The sequence below is a fragment of the Sinocyclocheilus anshuiensis genome, unplaced genomic scaffold, assembly GCF_001515605.1.
Source record: "Sinocyclocheilus anshuiensis isolate Anshui unplaced genomic scaffold, SAMN03320099.WGS_v1.1 scaffold617, whole genome shotgun sequence".
Classification (NCBI taxonomy): domain Eukaryota; kingdom Metazoa; phylum Chordata; class Actinopteri; order Cypriniformes; family Cyprinidae; genus Sinocyclocheilus; species Sinocyclocheilus anshuiensis.
Window position 1 is genome coordinate 161626 of NW_015539890.1, and position 15999 is coordinate 177624.

A 15999-nucleotide genomic window follows, 5' to 3' on the forward strand; every position below is an offset into this window, starting at 1 on the left:
CACACTCAAATGCTCACGAAGAAGAGCGCTTGTGCGTTCGGCTGAGTAATGTAAGTGGTTAAATGTACTTGCACATCGGCTTTTATGTTTTTATGATGCGAGATTAACGTAAACTGCCCACTGTAAACATCCTTGTAATTCGCTTCAACCTTTTCAAACTTTATGAATGATTATTTTAGGTTCAAATGGTGTGTGAACCTAAACTGGAACTGGAAGCAAGCAGAATACGGCTATTTCTAAAGCACGCAGTGCCATCTGCTGTTAAAAACTAAGCTCAGAATCGATTCAAGAGAGAATCGCGATGCCTTCGGAAAATCTCAGAATCGATGCAAAATCATATCTCGATTCGCGATGCATCGATTTGTTGTCCCAGCCCTATCCACGACCCACCTAGACAAGTATAATCTATTTCACAACCCACCAAAATATTTGAGATCAAAAAACAATTGACATTACTTTAAGCTTAATCTTAAAGGGGTCATATGATGCGATTTCAATTTTTCCTTTCTCTTTGAAGTGTTACAAGCTCTTGGTGCATGCGTTTCAGAAAGGCGGGGCATAGAGGAGAAACAATAATGTACAGTATGTGGAAAATAATGTTGTTTTTTTTTACCTTAAACCGCATAAACACATTTCATTACACCAAATACACAAAATAATGTTCTTTTTAGAAACATCATATGACCCCTTTAATTAAAAGTTTAATATGGCAGAAATTTAGTATTTAAGAAAAATAACCATTTTATTTTATAGTACAACTGTAACATTTCACTACTAATATTTACGTTTTAATTTATTTGATTACAGACATTAAAAATATGAAACATGTCCATAAAAACTTGAAACAGCTCACTCCGGTGAACTGTAATCTGCACTGCGTGTATTGTTAAACTCATCGCGGGGTTCAGTGCAGAAAATGCATTCATGACCTTTCTGTGTATAGAGGGGAGCGTAACCCAACACGTTTTTTAGCAAAGCATAAGAAGCGAAGCAGAACTCTCTAAAACAGTTTGGAGATTAAAATAATTGTAAAAATAAACAGATGTGTCTCATTTGAAATAAACACTAAAAACCAAGATGACAAATGTACTTCTGTCAGAAATTTACTTTTGCAATGGTTAAATAAATGTTCAGCAATATCTTCAAAAGATTTTTGAACTTTGGCACCTTTTTTCTCTATATAGAGATGATATGGCAAGGAAATAATAGGACATTTTTTTATGCTAGCGTGTGGAAATGTTTAAATCTTGTAGTGTTACAATTAACCCCGTGTTTGTGCCCCGCTCACCCCGTACATGTGAAACGCTTTTTACAGACCGTTTCCTTATTGGTGGTTAGCCAAATGCATATGAAGGAACGAGAACAGTGCTGAGATCAAACAGATGATAGAAATGAACAAACATACCTGAAACAGTTTTCGTAACATTTGAATCTTGTATTTGGAAATAGAATCATTTAAGGTGAATCATAATATGAATCAGATTCCCATGCCTAGTGATCATCAGCACATCACATTTATCAACATTAATGATTGAAATTTGTCTTTTTCACAGGTGACTCTAATCACAGGTCTGGAAGTCCCAAAGAGCATCATGTGATCATCTTGGACCAATAAGAACGAGCCAGACCTTTCTTGTTAAACAAATCAGTGCTCTGCTCTTAGACTGCACTGACATATAATGCTAATGTTAATAATATTTTTCCCCTCATGGTCATATGGGCGATTTGCATTTCAGTGTTTACAAATCATTCCCATGTTTACAGAAAAGCAAACCGCAATGTCCCCACGGGGGCCAAAACTGGAGTCGGACCCAAAAGCACATTGAAGTAGAGTTATGCCTCTTTTTCATACCTCCAACGAAAGATAGCACAGTTTCAAAAACATATTTGGATTAAAACCAATTTATTAGCCATTTGATATGTTAGCGATGGAACAGAGTGATCAAACGCAACCAATATCAAACAACTGTGAGACTAAAAGTGAATTTGAAAATGTTTCAGGTTAATCTCACATGCTACACAAATCTCAGGTTTACTCACCTTTAATGTGCTTCAAAAGCCCTCAGAAATATCATCACTCAGACTATGAATCTGGGGTGCTGGGATTGTAAAAGTCCCGGTCAAGCCAAAAGCCCTGCGTCAGATAATGGTGAAGTTTACAGTCTCTTCAGTTCATAGTTCCACAAGTAAAATTGTAAATCTTATTGCTAATATCACACTTCTGCTGAATTAGCTGCAAAATTTGAGGAAAAAAACAAAACAATGATCGTAGCACAAACAGTACTGGATGAGTTACATGCTGAAGTGTAATACTTAACGTATGCACAATTGTCTTAGCAAACAGCACTAAAACATAATACCTGCCATTGGAGATACACTGTGCCCTCACCGCCAAGTAGACTCAGCCTTGGTGCTTTATATGAGCCACAGTTGTGAATATTTAGCCAGAATCTCAACTCTGAGGTCTCCTTACACTGTGACCAACATATTCCTTAAAGGGATAGTTCACCCAAAAATGAAAATTTTATGTTTATCTGCTTGCCCCAGGGCATCCAAGATGTAGGTGACTTTGTTTCTTCAGTAGAACACAAACAAAGATTTTTAACACAAACCGTTGCAGTCTGTCAGTCTTATAATGGAAGTGAATGAGAATCACGGCTTCGAGAGTCAAAAAACACATACACAAACAAAACCAAATTAAACCCTGCGGCTCGTGACGATACATTGATGTGTAAAGACACAAAACGATCGGTCTGAAACTGAACAGTATTTATATCGTTTTTTACCTCTGATTTGGTTTTGTTTGTGTATGTGTTTTTTTACTCTCAAAGCCATGATTCCCATTCACTTCCATTATATGACTCACAGACTGCAACGGTTTGAGTTAAAAATCTTCATTTGTGTTCTACTGAAGAAACAAAGTCACCTACATATAGGATGCCCTGGGGGTAAGCAGATAAACATAAAATTTTCATTTTTGGGTGAACTATCCCTTTAAGAGTCTTGAAGTTGAAGTGTGTAATTTTCTCCTGACTCAGCTTAATATGCAGAGGTAATTAATTGTAAGCCATTTTAGGTTGATTTCACAGAAAAGTGTAAACACCGATTCAAAACATCGCTCTGTTTGTTTGAACTACCCATAGCAACGACTCAACCAGTAGTGAGAGTTTAGGGCGGGGCTATCTGTATTTCTGACCAATGACAAATGAGTGGTCGGGAAACCTGTTTGAAAACAGTCACTATTTTTTGTAAATGTATTTAGTGATGCAAAAATTACACACTTCGACTTTAAATACATGACAGACTCGAGCTTCATACACCTCAATACAAGTAAATTATCACTTCATGGTTCAATCAGTATTATTTCCATGCCACGCCCTTTAACGCTTTTTTAGATTCTGATGTCGAAATACAAAGTCATAACTTGTAGTCGGGAGAAAAGATCGCGTTTGCATGTTGTACAGCTGTAAATATGGTCAAAGCAGTGAAGCACGCATGAGTTACACATTCATTATATTGAATTTGTATTAAGTAGTGTGATGACATGAATGAAACAGGAATACAGCGTAGACGCAGAGTTGCAATCTGCCCAAGTTTTTGTTGTGTGGAATTATTTTCTGATAACGTAGCTTTGAGTTAAAACCCCCAAAAGCTACATAACTCCATAACAGCGCTTTTATTCTCATAAAACTGGTCACATTAAATGCTATGAGGATTCACATATGGACCTTGCAACAGGAGATACAAGCCTATGTTCAGTTTATACCTCTGTTCAAAATACAGTGGTTTCAGGGAGAAATGAGAGATAAATGAAAGATATTTTATTTGTTTATTATCCTGTCCAGACATTAACTCACGGGATTATGGAAACAGAAAATAACCCATTGGTGATGTAAAGCATGGGATGTTGTTGATATTTATAATGCGTTTCTATGAAGAGTGTAATTAATGTAAATAGCTTGAGCAGATGCTTTTATCTCACAGTGAGTGCTTTGCTGTCAGGAGTACCAAACTAAAACGGAGCAGGTACTGGCACTAAATAAGTGCGATAAAAAAAAAAGAAAAGAAGAAGGAGTGGTAAAATGTAAAAAGCTGCGCTTAAAGGAATGTTCTGGGTTCAGTCAGGGCCATTGTCTCTTTGGGACAACTGAGAATGTTGTTCCAGGTCATTCATTGACATCTTTACACTACTATGACGGCATTTCAAGTATAAATCACAGAAACAAATGTGAACTTTTAGCAGTAAAATACCAACACAAGTACCGACACAATCTCATGGCAGTTTCTAACTATTTTACATTTTGGCAAATTGGTGACTAATCCATATGAGTTTCTACTATCTCACTCGTACATTTTCAGGTTGGATCTATTTATGCCCCCGAAACGGTTATAGGGTTAGAAGTGGATATTCATGCTTACTTTTTCGCTAAAAATCATAAATTTTCATCTGATAAAATTTTAGTAGGGAAGAATTTGTACAAGTGCTTTAGCTGCATATTTCCACTTCTTGACCCTTCAGAACATTTCGCCCTATAGACCTCCATTGTACTGTAAAAGTGCCAAGTTCAATTATTGTCTGTGGTAACTGCCAACATGCCACATATGCTGTCCATATGTACTTTTTTCGCCTCATCCACCATATTTATGACCATCAGCTGGCAAAGTAATGGCGATAAATACAGACATACAGCCATCAATGGCTTTGATCCATACAAAGTACCAGAAAACATTTTTACAGATCTCAGGTTAGCCCTAATAAATGTAACTTTCATAGTCATTTATATATTTAATCTCTGTATGTAATGCCAGTATATGGAGAGCACTGATATACAAATAGGTAATGTGGATTAAATATATTGTATCTCTTGTGTTTTCATTTCACAGCCAATATTTGCTAATGGGCTGCCAATGGTCATAATTATGGATGATGAGCCGGAAAGTCATGTGACTGAAACGGGTGAACAGCTAAAGCTGAACTGTGAGCATTCCTTTAAATCCAGTTTATTCTGTGGGTGACGCCTGCCAAAACTGCCGTCTGTCCAAAAGGATCTATCTCGCTGATTTTTTTTTTTTTACAGTGTCATTTTAAATATCACAATTGATTTTTTGTTTGTATTAAAGTATATTTAAAAGTTTATGTCAATGTAGATAATAGAAACACTGATCTTGTACTCAATATGAAACAAAATGCACTCAAAAAACAGTTTGTTGAGATTGGAATAATGCTGACATGAGAACTTGAGAGAGTGCATTGTATATGTATGATAATAAACCAACTGTACAGTAAGATAATTCTTAAGCTAACTATGGATATGACCCAGAATCATGGGAGAAAGGATGTGTATATTTATTGAAGAGGTCAACTTGCAATTCCTGCCTAACTGAATTTATTTAAACTGTCATACCAACTGCCATAGCCTAAAATATCCAGATCTTGGACATGAATAATTTTCCTTACTTTTCCAGTTTCTCACAGTCTTAAATATTCATTAGGCTGAGAAAATTAACGTCTCGTCCTGTGCCTCATTCACACAAATCTGCCAAAATTAGAGACATTGCTTTGGAATGTGGTGTGTTTTCACTCAGACTGGATGTCAACCAACTTAAAACTTCATATCAGGGTGTTTCTTCAACTATGGTCACCTTTTGCCCTGTGAACTTTCAGAACTTTTGTCATTTTTGAACCAACAAATGTAATTTCCATCTCGTCAGAAATGGAAATGACATTTGAAACATTTTAGAATGGCCAGTGTTGGGGGTAACGCATTACAAGTAATGCAAGTTACGTAATCAGATTACTTTTTTTTTATTTTTATATCTAGTAAAGTAATGCATTACTTTTAAATTTAATAGAAAATGTCCAAGTTACTTTTTCAAATAAGTAACGCAAGTTACATAGTTTTCCCATTTATTCACTAACAGCTCTCTTCTCTGTCCCCGTATTGAGAGAAATTGGGAGTGAGGTGCAAAGTCAGAGACACTTCCTTCAGCCTTAGGCTTTTTAATTTCACTTTTGGTGGGAAAGGGCTTTTACAGTTACCAAAAATATAACTTTTGGGGTTTTTTTGTTATTCAAAATTAAGCCCAGCTCAGGTGACAAAAAGTAATGCAAAAGTAACGTAATGGATTACTTTCCATAAAACGTAACTAAGTTAAATTTTATGGAGTAATGCAATATTGTAATGCATTACTTTTAAAAGAAACTTACCTCAACACTGATAAACTGACATTGACTTTAATTTTACTTAATTTTTTCACTTCTCACATGTAAACAACTGTTACAATAAAGTAAGGGATAATGCACGGCTAGCTGTGCATTAAACAAGAACCACCAGACACAAAGTGCATTAAAATTGTTTAATGAACAGATAGCTGTGCATTATCCTGCTTATACCGTGGTCATTTGCCAGCATTGACGAATTAAAGCTGTTAATAATGTTTGCAGCATAATATTTGACCAGAAGGATAAAAATGACAGTTTTTGCCAGTTATGACTCATAAGCGCCAGCATTCTGCCCACTTCAAATCAGAGTTGAGTGCAGTAAGATCACATGTATTTGAATGAATTATAGCATTTATTTGAATTAATTATCAATCGATCGATCGATCGAGAGAGAGAGAGAGAGAGAGAGAGAGAGACGTTTGTCTCTCTACAAAAGATAAAGCTATGTTTAGTTACTTCAAAAACAGCGATTTTACCACCTCGTTGCTGAGGAATATAATGTAGTGATCTAGTATCTAGGCTATTTTATTAATAAAAGCCATGGGGAAGAGTTGACAAGTTTCTGTATGTATGCAGCGCAATCTGCGATCTCCGACCTCTCTCTCTGTGTGTGTGTGTGTGTGTGTGTGTGTGTGTGTTTGTGCGCGAACAATGTGTGTGGGTTTATGTGCATCAATTGACCATTAATATGTAACGGTGATTAAACTGACTTGGAACTACCTGTGCATTAAACAGTTGTAATGCATACTTGCTAGCCAATCAGAATCCAGTATTCAGACAGACCATGGTATAACTTCTATTAATCTTTGGTTCAGTGTTTTTTTTAAATTTTTTATTCAAGATCAAAAGTCTGGGTCTGGGAAAAGGCTAACTCAATAAAAATCTGTGTAAATGGAATTTAAAAGTAGCAAAGAGTAAATGAAGGCTTGTAAAATTACAATGATGACTCATCATTAACAAAGGTAAAATCATAATCCTTGGGGCATAAATGTGGCCAAAGTTGAGGAAACACCCATCAAAAGTAAGCACAGATGAATTACATTGGTTTTTCTTCAAGAAACAAGGACATACTGAACAAATGATTCTCTTGAAAGCGCACAAAATGAAATGGTCTTGAGGTGTTTGCTATATAGCTGTACGGTTAATATGACTGCCTGCGAGTGTGACCATCATCACAAAAAGTTCAACGGTCCCAATAACAGAAAATCTGCCACTGTACCAAGTGTTTAAGGATTTATTTTTCTATATTCAGCATATTACCTATGTGGATGTACATTAGTCAGGTGTTTGGCCCTCAGATTATCTAATTGAGAAGAGTTTGGAAAGGAAAGACAAGCTGTTTCTCTGAAGAGTCTTTCCATTGATCTCCTGACATGAGACACACACATATGAACACAGCCCTGCGCTGTGTGCCATCATCATCATCCTCCTCATCCTCGAAGCAAACTCTAATGTGTGGGTGCGTGTGTTTTCGGTGCTTTTCTTCTGTATGTGATCTCGAGTTTTCATTTCCTCTTACTAATGTGATATTTTGTATGTCTTTGTGGTTTGTATATCAAATACATTGTATATGACATTCTTTTCTTACTACGTAGTGTAGAAGAAAACCAGTGTCTTTCCCTTTTAATAAACAATAAAACCGTGATCCATGCATCTTTATTCAGAGTATCTCATCTATGATTGTTTCTTTTCAAGCTACTTAAAGGGATAGTTCACCCAAAAATGAAAATTTGATGTTTATCTGCTTACCCCCAGGGCATCCAAGATGTAGGTGACTTTGTTTCTTCAGTAGAACACATTTGATGATTTTTAACTTTAACCGTTGCAGTCTATCAGTCGTATAATGCATGGCAATGGTAACAAAATCTATGAGAGTAAAAAAAACATGCACAGACAAATCCAAATTAAACCCTGCGGCTCGTGACGACACATTGATGTCCTATGACACGAAACGATCGGTTTGTGCGAGAAACCGAACAGTATTTACATAATTTTTTATCTCTAAAACACCACTATGCCCAACTGTCTTTGGGCGCGCGCACGGCATCCGGTGCGTGAGGTGTGTACGCGCTCTGGTGTAGTTTACGTTAATGGGTGTGTTGATATCCAGCCGAAGAGCAATCAACCATAACTTCAGGCGAGCAGGCTCAGAAGTTGGGAATACGTGGAAAGTCACCACTCCCGAATGAGTTCGCGCGAGAGAACGTAATCTTTTAGTTTTAAGTCAGTTTGAACAATCCGGATAAGCGCAAGTAAGTACCATTTTGATTAGCCGTCGTACCTACAATGACTGTGCACTGTGTAAACAATGAGTGACGTATACACTCTTAAAAATAAAGGTGCTTCAAAAGGTTCTTCAAGCGATGCCATAGAAGAACCATTTTTGGTTCCACAAAGAACCATTCAGTCAAAGGTTCTTTAAAGAACCATCTCTTTCTTACCTTTTTATAATCTGAAGAACCTTCTTTCACCACAAGCGCGTACACACCTCACGCACTGGATGCCCAAAGACAGTTGGACATAGTGGTGTATTAGAGGTAAAATATTATATAAATACGGTTCGGTTTCTGGCACAAACCGATCGTTTCGTGTCTTAGGACATCAATGTGTCGTCACGAGCCGCAGGGTTTCATTTGGATGCTTTGGTGTTCTGGGTAGTTTCTCTTACATTTGGGTATTTTAGAGAAGGCTCCCAAAAATTGCCAAATTATGAGGAAAAGTGTACCTCAAGTAGTTTCATAATTTGAGGTGTATTTTATATCTGTAGCACATACACTGAGGGATGAGTTATACACCAAAGTGAAGAAACCTAAAAATAATCAATAAGGGCATTGCAATTGTTCTATATGTAAAATGACTGAGGTAAAGTATGGCACATTTCAATTTCAGCCCAGTCAAAATGTGATATTCCATACTTATTTAAATGTTCTTGCATTTTTAATGGTGTCGGTTTTTCTGAAGATTCAGAAACAGCTGCTCAGTCGCTGTTACCTTTTCACTTTAACTTTTGATTTCTGAATGTCTTTGGAGCTCAACATCAGCATTCCGTTGTTGAAGCGTCCAACTTGTCCACCCAGCTCTCCGCTAGACGACGATTTACTTTTCTCAGTCCTGGGAAGTCAAAAAGACAACAAAAATTAGCAACACTACAAAAACAAAAACACCTGATATCTTGACTCTGAAGGTGCTCTGTGAAATTTCACAGCCAAAATTCAGTAAATTCAATAGGATTCTGTAGGCAAAAATGTTCCCCATGCAGATTTTGCTCGTGGTCATGCCAGTTGGTCGCGCAGATTCACTGCATTAACCAACAGACAGCTGCTGGTTTAAAAGTGACTCCTCTGAGAGTTGTGCTTCACGCATCGCAACATAATTTCCAAACTTTTTTTATTTGCCCTCAATTTTGCTAATGTGGCCACACCTTAAGCCTGTGCTAATACAATCAAGCACAAACAAACTACAACCCATTTCATTTAAATGACAAACAGAAGGATGGACTTTTTAATGTCATTGAGTTCAAAACGTAAACACAAACCTTGATTTCCCTTCTTTCTTTCTTTTCTTCTGTGGTTCCTGACAAAACACCCAGAGAGGAAAGGTTAGTGGAAAGGTTGCACATGCTGCAGAAGTAGTCAAGTGTTTTAAAAAGTAAGAATATATCAACTGTTTAAATTTTAAAAGTTGTACTTACAGATTTTGCTTCCTCTTTGGCTTTCATCTTCTGTTCTTTTATAATTTGTTGATACACTTTGTAATTAACATACTGCTTTTTAGGGGCCTATAGAGAAAAACAACAACATTTATTCATTTGAGTATTGTAAAAAAAAAAAAAAAGAATTATATATAAATAATAATAAAATGTTATGACAACGATTAAAAATAAAGTGCCAGAAACATACTCTACACAGGTATGCAAACCCAAAATGCAAACTAGTATTGATATATATTGATTATACATTGGTATACTATTATTAATTTTGTTAATATTTTGAGTTAAATTTTATTTTTCTATTTTCTATTTTCATTCTAGTTTAGTTTTAGTAATTTTGTTGTATTTTTGTCATTTTTATATTTTAAGTAATAAAAATGTGGAATTTTTTAATATTTTTTTTAAATGGTATTAGGTTTACAATAATTACCCTGCTGCCAACACATTGCAAGTGTAAGGGCAAGGGGGGTCAAAATGTCTGTGACATTCAAATAAAAGTATGATTAAATGTAAACTTGTCAATAGTTCAACCAACTTTCTCTGCAAGATTCGATTCACCTGCTAGAGCGCCCCTTGTGGCAGTGCCGAGAATGCATACTTGTGCTGTGTTATATATTGCATTCTGAGCCATTTCTGAACACAAAGCACCGCAGAAGGGTTTCTTTGAGTATGTTTGAGGCCCAGCAGTGCTGCATGCGATTAGTGGATGTGTGCTGAACTCACTCTGGCTCCCAGCATGATGGCTCTGTCCTGCTCAAAGACCCTCTGCTGCTGCTTCTGATACCCCGACAGCCCAAACTTGTGAACCTCAAACCGAGCCTGCGGAGGACACACACACGTCATGCCAGTTCATTCAAGAAAAAAAAGTGGCATATCATTCTGCAATTGAATTTCAGCCGAGGAAGTTACTGACTTGGAACTGTGTACACACACAGGCAGTTGAACAAATAGCACTCTGAACACGAAACACGAGAGAATCAATGTGATGCGAGAAAATATGCGTTACCTTAATAAACATTAATATACCGTATATATTATATTATATATTATATATATATTAATAGAACCTCATAAATGACTGATCTGGAATACTCTACATGAGCAGAAACTCCATGAGGCAAATAATGTTGTGCTGCAACTGAATTCAAGAGTTTGACATTAGCATGTTGCTAAGCTAACAACGAAATATTCTAAAAACACACAGCAAACCAATTTTAGGTGTTTTTTTTTTTTTTACTTTTTTGTTTTCAATTATTTTCCATACTTTCCAGCAGGGCTTCTCAACTCTGGCCTTCATTTTCCACTTTCCTGCAGAGTTTAGCTCCAGCCCTAATCAAAAACACCTGAATAAGCTCAAAGTCTTCAAGATTACTCGAGCCAGAGATGGTCTTATTAATCGGAGGTATGATAGAATGTCTATTTGATAAAATGTTTAAGGCAGGTGAGTTTGATCAGGGAACTCTTGCTTTTCAGTACTGAGTTTTCAAGAGTATTTATAATCAAGATTTCTTTCATTTTGTCCACCATCTTGAATATACAGTGGTGTGAAAAAGTGTTGGCCCCCTTCCTGATTTCTTATTTTTTTGCATGTTTGTCACACTTTAATGTTTCAGATCATTTTCACTGACTTCCACAAAATGACAAAGGAACTGATGGATTTATGAAGGAAGTTTTTCTAATATGAGGCAACTTACTAAAGCAGTGATACTGAACTGTACTGAAGAGTTTAGCTCCATCTCGAATTAAACATCTCCTAATATCAAACATGCTGACTATGTAGACAGCTCACTAGGTTTTGAAAAGGAGCAATAATCTCACCTTTTCTATTGTTAGTTTTTCATCGTTTTTCTTCTTTTCTTTGACATCGGAAACCTGAGGATAAACAAACATGGATAAAGACAGATGAGAGTTGAATACAGTTGCTGCAGCTGCTTTTATCTGTATGGTTCACTCAATCTTTCATGCACATATTCACATTTCCGTTTCATCATTTAGCAGACGCTTTTATCCAAAGCGACTTACAAATGAGGAGAACAATAGAAGCAAGACCAACGAGAGAGCAACAGTATACAAGTGCTGTGACAAGTCTCCGTTAGTCTAGCACAGTAGTACACATAGCTAGTTTTTTTGTTGTTGTAGATAATGGACTACTTCTGAGGTTGCATGTTCTTCTTACGTTCTGCCCTGGTTCAACAGCCTTTGATAATTTGTTCTTCTTCAAAGGAACAATAAATGCAACAACCTCCACGTTGGATCGTTTTGCCCCAGATAGCATGTTTTTCCAGCACCTAAACATGAAAAAGTACATCAAATATTATAATCGGTAATTACAAATTCCATAAGACTGTTGTTAGCTAATTTATTTTGTAGGCCTATATTACGTGCAGTATGCAACATTTTAATTAACAGCTGCGACCTTATTTTCCTTATGTTAAACTGACACTTTCCGAATTAAACAGCAAATGTAACAAATTAGGATTATAGTTTTTTTGAATGTTTATCGTTGCATACTAATTACTGCTTTAGTACATTTGTTTTGGAAGCAGTATGCAGTATATACTGCACAATATCCAGTACGCTAGTGTTCACGCGTGTGCATCAAATGTCCTTTCTCAGTTTCCGTCAACACGCTCGTCGTCCCGGAAGTAGCATGATCTGAAATGTTGACACCGCCCAATGTGATAGGACAGGACAGGAGGAGGAGAAAACTGTAGAGGCTGTAAAAATGCTTTCTTTCCTCTAGACGGCGCATGGAAGCCCCGAGCTCCAACCCTCCACTGAACCACATTAAAATCTCACGGCGTTCTTGTCTTACTAGATGTGCGGTAAAAGTCATACACTTTTAAATATAGCACTTTTAAAGAGTGCTACCTGACATAAAAATAAAAAGATCGCGCAGAATGTTTAAATAAAGACATTAAATGAACGCAACAATCTAATAATCACAGACGTCAGTAATTGGCCCATCCGTGCAGCGCTGAGAAAAGTAACATGTACCACGTGTTCAGGCCATCAACGTGACGCTGAGGCGGTTTTAACCAGAAAACTTAAAAACAGAAAAAAACGTTCAATTAAAAGATATACATATACGGCGAGAATTTACAGCCATTATGAGCTATTTCATCCGTTTTGCTAACTTTATCCAGATTTTCAGTGACCATACTTTCAATCACATGAAGCCCGCCCCCCAAAATACCGTCAACCAACCCGCAAGCAGCAAACTCAAACCCACAAATGATTGACAAGGAGGAGGCGTTTCTGATTGGCTAAACTTAGGAACGCTCCCGCCTCGATTCGTTTTTTGTTGTCGTTTACAGAGCTGTCACAGAAGCCGAGACAGGTATTTCAGGGCACCTTAGTAAAGTCTGTGGTGTAATAGTGAGATTTAATGAGCGGCATTAAAGAAATAGCTTGGAGCACCTAAAAGTGTAATATTAATGTGTACTTTGTCCAGCCGTACCTCCAAGCCCCGCCCACCCGGCTCTACTGTTTCATACTCAGTTTTCATTCCTCCCGCATGTTGTGTTTCTATGACTGGAATGAGTCCTGGACTGAACGGTCAAGCTTGATCAAACTTTCTCACCCAGAGCTCTTCTGGTCTATTACACTCATGCTTTGATAGGTGCGGGATCGAAATGGCGTCTCGAGCACTGTACTCGGTGAGTGTTACAATATTTTCGCATGCTTTCTGTCAAAGTAGCACATGCTTGCAACACTTGCAGTGTGTGAATCTCTAACAGAGCTTCCTCTAATATTTTCCTTCAAGGAAACATTAATAAGCACATTTCATGTCCAGTGCACACGAGCGTTTCATGAACCAAATCAAATCTCTCACATGAGTTTTACATGTCATTTGTTTTAAAAATGATTTAACATGGGTTTAGGGCCATATACCATTAGAAAACCATACTGTACAGCTATCTATAAACTCTGGCAGCGTTTTATTAATTATAAAAGTAATAATCAAATGTATGTCTGTGTAAGAGCAACATACATTTGTAGCTATTAAGTTTATTTTCTTTGCATTGCTTACAAATAAATGGACACACCCTCATTATTTTGTATTCCACATTTTAGAATAACAGTAAAAGCAAAACTATTTTGAAAACACAAATGAATTAATATAAATAATGTAGTGACCACAAATAAGTTAGCTTATTTAAGTTATCTTACCAAAAAAATATTATAGAATATACTGTATAGATTTGATATAAAGTTTATAATATTATAGAAAGTGTTATTCTTATGTACAATTTATATTTGTTAATTTGAACAAACATATATCAATTTAAAACAAATCAAAATAAATTCAGTAAGTCAGTCATAAGTGAATATATCTGTAATATTTTGTGCATGTGTGCCAATGCGCATCACGAGTATCAGTCCTTGCCATTTTTATTCTTCAGTTTTTTATTTTATTTTTTATGTACTGTAATTGTAATGTATTACAGTTTTAAAAAAGCAGAAGCAGAAATGTGATCAAGTAAACGGTCTATGTTTTCTGTCTTCATACAGCCTAGGCATCCAGTGCTGAAGAAGCGGGATGATTTTGAAGACGTTCTGGAAGAGAGAAGACGCTCCAGTGATCTGAGATACGCACTGAGATGCTACACTCCCACACTCTATAAAGGACTCGTGCCCTGCAAGGCCAGCATGCTAAAAAGCATCGTTCTGCAGTCAGACCACCTGCAGTATGTCATTAAACAGGTACAGAAACAACACAGCGCCACCGTTCTCCTCAATGCCACAGTTTCATGCAATAACTAGGAACCCTAAATCAAGTGAGGCATTTTGGTGGAATTGTACATTCAGTTGAAATACGGTCTTGTTTAATTACAGTTATGTTTTCTGAAGAGTTGTGCTGTCCATTCAGGTGTCTGTATCTAGGAATACAGATCAAACCCTAGGTGTTTTAATGGCTACTGAGTTGTGTGTGTGTTTAGGTTTCATCAGAATCAGGAGACAGCGCCGAGTGTGTTGCGGAGGAAGCGTCTCTGATCCTGGATGAGATGGCTCACCGTCTGCAGCTCAGCACTATACGCTTCTTTGCCTTTACGCTCAGCAAAGCCTTCAAGAGACTCTTCCGCAGCGTTTGTGTCAATGAGGAGGGCATCCAGAGAGTGAGTGACTCTTCACTGTCCCCAAAATACACGTGTGAAATTCCTGCTAAAACACCTGGCATCTACACTGTGAGCCGATTACTAGGCTCGTCTAATGTTACTAAAACATGTGTCCTAATTACAGTTCCCTTGTGGCACTTGTCATTAGCATGTCATTATTTTAAAAGAGCTTTTTTATTATCATATATATTCTACTGTTGAAAAATATTGAATAATTACGCCTTTTATTAAGACGTTTCTTTTGCTCACTAAGGCTGCGTTTATTTCATTACAAATACAGTACAACAGTAATACTGTGAAATATTATTAACATTTAAAAGAACTGTTTTCAGTTTGAATATATTTAAAATAATGTAACTTTTTCCTGTGATCAAAGCTGATTTTTCAGCATCATTACTCCAGTCTTCAGTGTCACATGATCCTTCAGAAATCATTATAATATGTTGATTTGCTGCTCAGTTCTTATGTTATTTTTTATGCTCAGTTATTAATAAAACAGTTGTGCTGCTTTGTGGAAACTGTGCTACATTTTTTTTTTCAAGATTCTTTGTTGAATAGAAAGTCCAAAAGAACAGCATTTATTTGAAATAGAAACATTTTGTAACATCATTAATGTCTTTGTCAATTTTGACCAATTTAATGCATTCTTGCTGAATAAAATGACTATTGTTTTTAAAATCTTGCTTACCCCACACTTTTATCACAAAAATATTAAGCAGCAAGCAAAGCTGCTTTCAACGTTGATAATAATAAAGAAATGTTTCTTGAGCAGCAAATCAGCATATTAGAATGATTTCCGAAGGATCATGTGACACTGAAGATTGGAATAGGAATAAATTACATTTTTATAGCAATAAATAAGCTTTCCATTGATGTATGGTTTGTTAGGATATAGGGCTGCACGATTAATCGCATGCGATATTTAACGCGCATCTTATCAGTAAAGC

At 36.5% G+C, this 15999-nt stretch overlaps 3 protein-coding genes across 4 annotated transcripts in view; 2 read left to right on the forward strand and 1 right to left on the reverse strand.

Moving 5' to 3' along the window:
- The window catches only part of LOC107685753 (E3 ubiquitin-protein ligase TRIM9-like), a 55082-nt gene extending 53448 nt beyond the window's left edge, over positions 1–1634 (forward strand). For both annotated transcript variants that reach the window (XM_016482455.1, XM_016482456.1), the window contains one exon: positions 1554–1634. In XM_016482455.1, the coding sequence (XP_016337941.1) occupies positions 1554–1598 (45 nt within the window). In that variant the 3' untranslated portion in view covers positions 1599–1634. The remainder of the gene's footprint in view (positions 1–1553) is intronic.
- Positions 1635–2041: 407 nt separating this feature from the next.
- Positions 2042–12207, reverse strand: LOC107685755 (uncharacterized protein C1orf131 homolog). The gene is made up of 7 exons (XM_016482459.1): positions 12109–12207; positions 11751–11804; positions 10656–10751; positions 9915–10001; positions 9759–9796; positions 9215–9334; positions 2042–2134 (listed from the first exon to the last, which is right to left on the reverse strand). Exons 1-7 carry the CDS (start codon positions 12205–12207, stop codon positions 2053–2055), a joined length of 576 nt encoding a protein of 191 aa, XP_016337945.1. The 3' UTR covers positions 2042–2052.
- Positions 12208–13233: 1026 nt separating this feature from the next.
- gnpat (glyceronephosphate O-acyltransferase) overlaps positions 13234–15999 on the forward strand; it is a 21111-nt gene continuing 18345 nt past the window's right edge. Inside the window, exons 1-3 of the mRNA XM_016482507.1 lie at positions 13234–13591; positions 14448–14639; positions 14876–15052. Coding sequence (XP_016337993.1) covers positions 13568–13591; positions 14448–14639; positions 14876–15052 — 393 coding nt within the window. The 5' untranslated portion in view covers positions 13234–13567. The remainder of the gene's footprint in view (positions 13592–14447; positions 14640–14875; positions 15053–15999) is intronic.

Bases quoted from the DNA above. Each gene is read 5' to 3' on its own strand.
- LOC107685755 (XM_016482459.1), bottom strand. From the start codon at position 12,207: ATGCTATCTGGGGCAAAACGATCCAACGTGGAGGTTGTTGCATTTATT. The intron at 10,002-10,655 runs GTGAGTTCAGCA...TTTTCTCTATAG, and splicing joins CCATCATGCTGGGAGCCAGA to GCCCCTAAAAAGCAGTATGT. The intron at 9,335-9,758 runs GTTTGTGTTTAC...TTGACTTCCCAG, and splicing joins AAGAAAGAAGGGAAATCAAG to GACTGAGAAAAGTAAATCGT.